Source organism: Neovison vison, chromosome 4, assembly GCF_020171115.1.
Source record: "Neovison vison isolate M4711 chromosome 4, ASM_NN_V1, whole genome shotgun sequence".
In the NCBI taxonomy this organism is placed as follows: Eukaryota; Metazoa; Chordata; class Mammalia; order Carnivora; family Mustelidae; genus Neogale; species Neogale vison.
The window spans coordinates 225,892,845-225,902,126 of NC_058094.1; the positions used below are offsets into that span (position 1 = coordinate 225,892,845).

The 9,282-nt window shown below is 58.1% G+C and overlaps 1 protein-coding gene across 1 annotated transcript; it reads right to left on the reverse strand.

Moving 5' to 3' along the window:
* Positions 1-292: 292 nt before the first annotated feature.
* CRYGN (crystallin gamma N) lies at positions 293-6,912 on the reverse strand. The gene is made up of 4 exons (XM_044244657.1): positions 6,892-6,912; positions 4,558-4,806; positions 2,702-2,847; positions 293-428 (listed from the first exon to the last, which is right to left on the reverse strand). The coding sequence occupies exons 1-4, from the start codon at positions 6,910-6,912 to the stop codon at positions 293-295; spliced, it is 552 nt and encodes a 183-aa protein (XP_044100592.1).
* Positions 6,913-9,282: the final 2,370 nt, after the last annotated feature.

The following is a 9,282-nucleotide window of genomic DNA, read 5'->3' on the forward strand; positions in this document are numbered from 1 at the left end:
CATGACGTTTAGATGCCTTCCAGCTCTCAGGTTCCCCAGGGGGTGCCCCACAGCGCCCCCCCACCCCCGCTGGTGTCCTTCTGGGCCCCCCAGCCCCCCACGCTGTGTTGTGGCCGCCTCCTGCCCAGGGCCTCGGGTGCCCCATCGGCTGCCCGGTGGCAGGGAGGGGCGGGAAATCACTCAGGCCAGCTCAGCTCTGGTTTCTCTGATTTTTATTCCCTAGGGTCTGAGCCCCAGGGGGGCTGGAAGGGGCTGCCCCAGGTACGCCCCGGGGCCTGCGGGCCGGAAGTAGTTAGAAGTAGTTGACCACTCTGCGGAGGGACTGGATGCGGGCGTTGTGGGCCTCCCAGTCGGAGCAGCTGCGGAAGTCCCCCCGCTCTACCAGGTACATGCGGCCCCGGTAGTTGGGCTCCTCGTACAGGACCCACCTGGTGTCAGAGGGAGGCCGGTGACCGGGGGGCAGCTGAGCACGGGATCCCTCCCTTCCTGGCCCGGAGAGGAGACCGGCCCGCCCCCAGGGTCTGGAGCCAGAGAGGTGCAGAGGGGGGCAGGGAGCGGATCACAGCTGCCCCCCCCCCGCCACAGGGACTCAGAGCCCACTTGTCACACCGGCCTTTCCTCAGCCAGGCCTCTCCTCCTCACTTCTGAGGCTCCCTTTCTGCTTCTCCACCGTGGGAAGCAATGGGGGGCTACAGGCCTCGGATCTGGTTGCTGGGGTCCCTCGGGGCCCAGGCTGTGGGGTGCTCTGACTTAGCAGTTAACCCCTACCGTGGCCCTGAGAGTTCTTGCCCTCCCACCCCAAAGCTCTCTGCGGTTGAAGGAACTTTCTCTCCACTGAGACACGCTCAGAAATTACAGCCCATCCGGCCCGAGGCCACACAGCCCCCTGAGTGAGTGAGTGAGTGAGTGAGTGATCTGCTTGGGACAGCTGGCCCAGCAATCTCCTCTCCTGTCATCGTGGGGTCGTCTTCTCCATCCTGACTCCGCCTCCGGTCAGGAGTCAGGAAGGGCAGGAGAGGCCCCGGTGTGTGAGCTACAGGGTCCTTCAGGGCCTACCTGGTTTATCCTGGCCTCCCCACACCCCCTGGCCTCCCTGCGCCCTGACCTCCACTGGACCCCAACTGCCCCCCTCCCGTGCCCCCAATCTCCCCACACCCACGGGCTGAGCCTCCTCAGTAAGCTTCTCCTCCTGGCCTTCCTTCTGTGACTTCGGGGAAGGAATGGGCAGGAAGAGGAAGGGAGCCGTGGGGTGGGGGTGGGGGACGTGGGGGCAAAGCCCACCCATAGCACAGGGACTGTGCCCTTAGGCGGCAGGAAGTACCCTCTGGGACCCTCTGTGTGTGGGAACAGGTCAATCCTGGGCTGACTCCGGAACTGAGCAGAGTGAACTCCTGAGTCTGGGAGGCAGTGGGGACACCGCCCGGAGGGCCCCATCACACCCTAGGAAGGCCCTGAAGGAGGTCACATCCAGACCTTCCAGCAGTTCCTCCTTGCCAAAGGCTTACTCTTTTCTCTCTCTCTCTGTCTCTCTCTCTCTCTCTAACTAATTAAAGTCACAGGAGGCAAAGGGGGAGCAGAGCAGAGCCCGGGTCCAAGTACGGGGCTGGGCACATGCAGCCGCTGAGGCTCCATCTCCTCTTGGGCAAATCGAGGCCTGTAGGAGACCCCGTGCCCCTGCGGCTGTAACTCTTAGCTCCTGCCTTCCCATGTTTTTTTCTCAAGAGGCCCCGGGGGTTCCCCGGTGGGTGCTGGGTGACAGCGACGGTCTCAGGATGCAAAGGTGGATTTTGGCCTCCTGAGACACAAGCTGGCCGGCAGTTTTCCAGGCAAATGGTGGTTCTGGAATTCGACCCCCCAGATCCCCAACTACTGTCAACTTAGGGCAAAAGGGGTTTCCGAGAGGCCGAGAAAGGCCGCCGTGACCGAATGAATCCTGATGGAACCAGAATGACAGAGGTGGTGGGTGAGGAGCAGGGCCGCCCGGGGCTCTGGGTCAGGCTGCCCCAGGGAAAGGGGGTCCGGTTCTTCCTCTGGCTCAGCCACTCTCTCCATTCAGCCCCTCCCGTGACCTCCCTCTTGAACCTGTTGTGGCCTTCCCTGGCCCCAACCTCAGACACACAGGCAGCAGCTGGATCCCTAAGCTGCCAAGACGGGAGCCGTGATCCTGGGGGCCGAGCGGGGCTCTTCCGCAGACGGGATGGGGCTGAGGTCTCGGGGCCTCTCTGCTCTAGACCAGGGGCACCAACCTGAAGCCAAACGCCTGGCTGCAGTCCTAGCCGTGCCACTCACAAGCGGGGCAAGGTCACCCTCTAGCCTCAGCTCGGGGCCCGGCGTGGCTGAGCACGGTGGGTACACAGGCCGCCCACGCCCAGCTGATGGAAGGAAGCAAGCGAGCAGGGGCCAACAGAAGCCAGGCTAGCCCCGGGTTTTGATGACCTTCCTGCGGGAGGGCAGATAAGATGACCTTCCTCTATGCCTGGGCCAACCCTCCCCCACCTCCTGGCCACAGTCTGTCCACCAGGAGTGAGTGCCACACCGTGATGTCCGTCTCCCTGGGAGGCCTGCGGGGTGGGGCTCTGTCCCCTGTGCTCGCCTGGGGTAGAGGAGGCAGCTGAGGGAGGGAATGGGCCTCCAGGGCAGGGGGAGGGGGGACAGGCTGCCCACACTCGGCTTGTGCAGGGTCCCGCCAGCCTGTACTCACGCTCCGTCCCCGTACACCTTGATGGCATTGACGCAGTTCTTGGACCAGCCCTGGCTCTGCAGGAAGGGGCAGTCTTCCTGGAACTCTAGGCACTGGCCGGTGAAGTTGCAGCCTTCGAAGATTTCCAGGCGGAAGTTCTCCCCATGCTGTGGGTCCCGCGGGAGCAGAGGAAGGAAAGAAGGCAAAGCGCACTGAGTTTCCCTTCCTACACAGACACCCATGCAGCCAGGGACCCAAGAAGGCCTGGGCGGGGGCAGGCAGTGAGAGCCCACCACCCTGGCACAAGTGTCAACAAGGCACTCCGCTTTTTCTGGTGCGTGGCACCTCGTCGGATGAAAAGGGTCTATTACTTTACAAAGTTTTCCAAGCCCCTGACCCAGTCCAAGCTCCTCTTAAGTCAACTCAAGAATCCAAGGCTTAGAGGGCCAGATGCATGCCTGGGAGATAGTGGCCATGCTCCGACCAGGACCCAGACCACTGGGTTTCCTTCTGGTGCTGGCACTGGGGAACCCCTGCCCCAGCTGCCCCAACGCATTCCTCTGCCCTTCATTTCCACCCTGGGGCTGCAGGCCAGGGGCAAGCCTTTATTTTTTTATTTTTATTTTTTAAAGATTTTATTTATTTATTTGACAGACAGAGATCACAAGTAGTCAGAGAGGCAGGCAGAGAGAGGAAGGGAAGCAGGTTCCCCGCTGAGCAGAGAGCCCTATGCGAGGCTCAATCCCAGGACCCTGGGATCATGACCTGAGCCGAAGGCAGATGCTTGAACCCACTGAGCCACCCAGGCACCCCCAGGGACAAGCCTTTAAATGATAATATTTTACAAACTGTAATAGAACCTTTTATTAAAACATGAAGCCAAAAATCTAAAACAAATAACAGAAATCTCATTTGCTGAAATCCCTGCGGGCTCACTGCAATGACGGTATATAGGGCCCTAGAAGATTCTTTGCATTTCCAAAAGTCAGAGGAGGGCCAGCTCACAACGACCAGCTCTGGGTGCGGCCAGGGATGGAGCCACATCACAGCCGGCCCCAAGGATAGCTCTTAGAAGAGCATTCGAAAAATACGCAGGGTAGTTTTCACAGAAATCGCATTCTGCAAGACCCAGAGTCAGCCCTGTTAATTCCTGTTTCCAAATGTCTACGGCCTGGGGGAAATACTAAGAAAGCATTCTTAACAATTTGAGATGCCAAAGCCCAGCTGGTTTTATAACTCGGTAGAAAAGTGCCCCCCTCCCCCCACGCCCATGAGGCACCCTCCCGGGGCTTCCTCGGATGTTCACTGGCACCACCTGGACCCTACGTCCGGGGAAAGATCTTTCACCAGACACAGAGCTGAGACGCTGAGAGTCTGGTTCGGGAAGCAGCCATCTCCCTGATCATGTGGGCCTCCCAGCGGCTCAGCAGGCACTTATAACTTGGGAGAATCCAAAAGAATGGGAATGCTGGGTCCTCGAACCCCCCCCCCACCCCGTAAGGGCAGCTAGACACGAACATTCCTTCACCATGGGTAGGGACACCCCTCACATCCAAAGTCTCTTGGAAAGTGCTCCAGGATGACCCGCACGGGTGGATAACCCGGGCCCAGATCAGCCTGGCTTTAGCTATATTCTCCCCATCTGGTTGCAAATCCAAACTTCTAATATGGTTTGGTCTCATGCCTTCCCACACTCGGGTGTGTGTGTGGGGGGAGGCGGTGTCTGCATGGGGGCATCTCTCCATCTTAAACATCCCGTGGCCTTGTCAGATCTTAAAGTTGGGAAGGCCGCGCTCCCAGATTTTTTTGTCCCACGTCTGAGCAGCACAGACCCTCGGTCTCTCTGGCAGGAAGCCCCTGGCTGGAGACCCACTCACCATCCCGATGGGGCGGCAGGAGCCCATGTGGTCGTTGTGGCCGTTCCAGCGGAGGAAGTCCGGGTAGTCCCCGTGCTCCAGGATGAACTGCTGGCCGCGGAAGTCGGGGTGATCGAAGCAGACCCAGGCGCCGCTCTCCACCCGGATGGAGTTCACCCGGTTCATAAAGCCTCGGTCCTGGAAGTTGTCACAGTCCCCGTAGACCTCCAGCTTCCTCCCGGTGAAGTGCTTGCCCTCATAGAGGATGATCTAGAAAGGCCAGGTTGGAGGACTCGAGGTCAGAGCGTTCTGTCCTTTCAGGCTTGGGAGCAAACACCTGGTGTCCAACACCCTCAACTAAACCCTGATTCCCAGGCTTGCCACGGACGGCAGGTGCTCAACCCCATTAGCAGGGTGAAGGAATGAAGGGAAGGTGGGTTGAGGTCAGACCCAGGACCTGGCCCTCCCCACTCTGGGAGGTGGGGGGCATGGTTGAGCAGACAAATTTCAGTGGATATCTGGGGGTAGGGACTCCCCTTCCTCCCTGGGCCTATGTGAAAACAGGCTCTTTTCAAACGCCCACTGCATTTTTAATTTTTTAAAGATTTTATTTATTTAATTGACAGAGAGAGATCACAAGTAGATGGAGAGGCAGGCAGAGAGAGAGAGAGAGGGGAGCAGGCTCCCTACTGAGCAGAGAGCCCTATGCGGGACTCGAATCCAGGACCCTGAGATCATGACCTGAGCCGAAGGCAGCGGCTTAACCCACTGAGCCACCCAGGCGCCCCGCCCACTGCATTTTTTAAAAAAGATTTTTATTTATTTATTTGACAGAGAGACAGAGATCCCAAGTAGGCAGAGAGGCAGGCAGAGAGAGAGAGGGGGAAGCAGGCTCCCTGCTGAGCAGAGAGCCCGATGAGGGTCTCAATTGTAGGACCCTGAGATCATGACCTGAGTTGAAGGCAGAGGCTCCATCCACTGAGCCACCCAGGCGCCCCCCCACCACTGTATTTTTTAAAAAAAGATTTATTTATTTGAAAGAGAGAGAGAGAGAGAGAATGCAGGAGCAGGGGGAGGGGCAGAGGGAAAAGCAGTTTCCCACTTGAGCAGGGAGTCTGATGTGGAGGGCTTGAACCCAGGCCCCCCCGGGATCATGACCTGAGCCCGAGGCAGACGCTTCCCCGACTGAGGCCCCTAGGCACCTCCCCCACTGCATTTTTTCAACTTAGTCTTTGTTCGTTGTTAAATCATAACATCCAAGGAAGTGTTTTTAGAAGAAAGCATTTCACCCACAGCCCCACCATCATAACCAAACACTGAATTTTCAGAAAGGTTCCTGGGATGGGGCCCCTTAGTGGGAAAGTCTGAGTGAGCGCAACAGAGACAAATCAGGGCGCGGTGCAGGGCTTCATGGCCCTGCACCGGGGCATTTTCAATGTAACTTATCCTGTTGTTGGCTGGGCTCCTCCCCGGGTGTTGGGCTTGCGTCACAGCTGGAGCATCGCCAGCTCAGTGTCCTACGGCAGTACGGCGCTGACAGGTTCCCCTTGTCCCTAAACTATACAACACGACCTCTACTGGCCCTGCCACGGAGTGTGAAATTCGACCACACAATAACTCTTGGGGTTTCTAGAATTGCTCCTAGAAGGGCCCTGGCAAAGTACAAATAACGGTGCCTGGTGGCTGGTAACTGCTGCCATCGCTGGCCAGGTCACCCTCACGGTCCAGGTCACGGTCACGGTCTTGGATGACTACCCTTCTACATCCTCACCCTCCCGCCCCCCAGAAGTTCTGAGAGCCAGGACATGACTTCCCAGCTCCCAGGGTCCCTCTGGGTCCTGCCGGGAGGGTGCACAGGGGCATGAGGGGCTCTAGGGGTTGTGGGTTACTGAAGCCTGACCAAGCCAGTGCAGACTGAGTAATGCTTTCCCCACTGACCCTGAACTTGGCCCCTGGCCACCAAAGGCTGCAACGAATCTGCTAGGAGAGGGAGCAGAGAATGGGGGGCGGAGGTCTGAATTTGCAACTTTCCCACACCACTCCTGGGCGATGGCCCAGAGAGATTCAGGGGGAACCGGTCGCCCCCAGATTCCAAAATCCCTCAGACCGCCCCCGAGCCAGTGCTGGAGGCGGTGGAGATGGGGACCGCACCACCCCCACGCCACAGAGGCCAGGCCGCCCGGGGTGGGCAGGCAGTTTTGCCAGTTCTGCTGGGGTCTGTCAGAGGCACAGGGGCCTCCAGTAACAGTCCGGCCCCTGTCTCCCGAGGCCCCTGGGCAGCGCCAGGCGGCGGGTGTCGGGCCGCGCGCGGGCGGCGTCCGTTACCGTCTGGCCGGCCGGGAGGGCCCCACTCACCTTTCCCGAGCGCTGCGCCATGGTGTGCCCGCCCCGCCGGCGGCCAGCCCCTATATAGCCGGCGGCAGCCCTGCTGGCTCAGCGCCGCCCGGGACAAAAGATTTGCTGGCGGGCGCGTTAGTGCTGGTCCGGCGCCCTAAGCCCGCAAGGGGCCGCCCCGCCCCGGCCGCAGCACTGAACCCCCGGCGCCGCGAGCCCTGCCCGGGGTCAGCCCGGTGCCTGCGGGGTCACGGCGGCCCCGCGAGCCCCTCGCCGGCCCCACCACCGTCCCATCTGTCTCTGACCCCCGCCCGCCGTCCCTGCTGAGTCAGGGGCACACACAAGCACACACGTGTGCGCACACACGTGTGCGCACACACGCACACACCGGGCCCCCGCTGCCTCCCCTCTGCCTCGGGGGTTCTCCAGCAGTGCCTCCCCCTACCCTCCTTGGGCACCAAGCCATCCCGGACCTCCCACCCAGTAAGAGAAGTTACTGAAGTTTTTCTCTGGACCAAGGGTGGAGCCCAGCTCCTGGACTGCCCCCTCCCACCCACGGTGCCTGCTGCTCTGCTCTGAGCTCCCAGGCCCACCTGACAATTTGCTCGCCAAAGCACACTGCAGTGGGTGCCCACCCGCCCCTGTATCTCTTATACTAGGTTGGCCTCCCCTTCCTTTTCCCCTCCTGCGTTCTTGGTCCCTGAGTGCTGTCCCCCACCCCCAATCAGTGCTCGTCCTCTGTCCCTTTCCGTGGGACCTGCCCTGCCCCCATAGCCAGACCACCCCGCTGGACAAGGATGGGTTTATGGAAACAGGCAGACCCGTTGCAGAGTGAGGCTTTCTCGAGGCACAGAAGTTCTTGGCACTCAACAAAGGCTCAAAGCTTGTGAACAGAGTCAACACTAAGCCCACAAGATGTGCAACCCCCAGATTAGGCTGGAGGGATGAGATGTGTATCCATAAAACTATGACTGTGGTGGTTAACTGGGGCTGGGGGCCAGCTCTGAGATCACAAGAGAGAGAGCTCATCTGCCCGGGGTGACCCCAGGGGGCTTCATGAGGGCAGAGGGGGGATGCTGTGGGAAACCGTCTGAATTGTTTCTCCACTTTCAGGAAAGAGTTTTGAGCGCCATTTCACAGAAGAGACGCTGCAGACTCAGAAGGGGAGGTCATGCAGTTCCTGGGGCACAGGGCTGAATTTGCCCCTGTTCTCAGAGGCTGTCCAAGGTTAGCCCGCTCAGTGGGCCTGGCCGAGCTGTTGCCCCCACAGGCATCCACACGGGCCAAGCCACGCATTCCAACATTTGCCTCCTGACTCAGGCCTTGCCAGGGAAATAGAATTAAAGACAAAATCTCCCCAAAAGCCTGTCCCTAAAGGTAGAAGAGGAAGAAAACCGTTGTATTATCGAATAAAAAAGCATTAAGCCTGAAAGTGATGTGCATCGCAGGCCATCCTCCAAAGGGATTTCAAAGACAAGGAAATCTAGCCTTTTTATCTAGCTAGGTGGGTGTGACTCCCTCCCTCTTCGGGAGCTTCCTACTCTCGCTTACTGAACCGCTTAGCTGCCCACCTCTTTATCAGGTCCACCTCTTCAGTCTTTGGAGCAGGGGACCGAGAACCACAGGCATTCACGATGCAAAAATCCTGCAGCACTTGCTTAAAAGGGGCCCAGGGGGAAACTCTGAAAAAAAAAAAAAAAGTGTCTTCAATGAAAGGTAGTAGTAGAGAGAAAAAATATGAAAGAGAGAGAGAGAGGGAGAGGGAGAAATTGCCGATTTTTTTTGTCTCTTTGTGGTGGAGATGGATTTTGCAATTCCAAGTAAGTGATAGCTGTAGCTAAGCCAGGCCATTCCTCCCAGGAAACTGGGGGAGGGCGGGGGGTTTAGGGATGAGGGGGTGGGGAGATGTGTTCCTTGATGATTCCCTTTCAAAAAGGTGGCTCCCAGCTCCTGGAGGAAATGCTGCTGAGTATTCAGACTGGCAAGCAGCTTGTTTAGCTGTTAAAAGATGCGCACTCATGTAGGAAGAACCAAGAAAGTGGGGCCTGGGTGGCCCAGTCGGTTAAGCATCTGCCTTTGGCTCAGGTCATGATCCTGGAATTCCAGGTCAAGCCCCACAGCGGGCTCCCTGCTCACCGGAAAATCTGCTTTTCCCCTCTCCTGCTCCCCCTGCTTGTGGTCTCTCTCAATGTCAAATAAATAAATAAAATCTTAAAAAAAAAAAAAAAGGAAAACCAAGAAAGAAATTCTAGAAGAAAAAGGAGGGACAGGATGTCTCTTCCCTTGTTTATTTTTTTAAGATATTTTTTATTTTTATTTATTTATTTTTTATTTGACACACAGAGAGATCACAAGTAGGCACAGAAACAGGCAGAGATAGAGGGGGAAGCAGGCTCCTTGCCGAGCAGAGAT

Excerpts from the sequence above, each read along its gene's own strand:
- CRYGN (XM_044244657.1), bottom strand. The coding sequence starts at position 6,912 with ATGGCGCAGCGCTCGGGAAAG. Across the intron at positions 4,807-6,891 it reads TGGCGCAGCGCTCGGGAAAG|ATCATCCTCTATGAGGGCAA; the intron begins GTGAGTGGGGCC and ends TGGCCTTTCTAG. Across the intron at positions 429-2,701 it reads AAGGTGTACGGGGACGGAGC|GTGGGTCCTGTACGAGGAGC; the intron begins GTGAGTACAGGC and ends CTCTGACACCAG.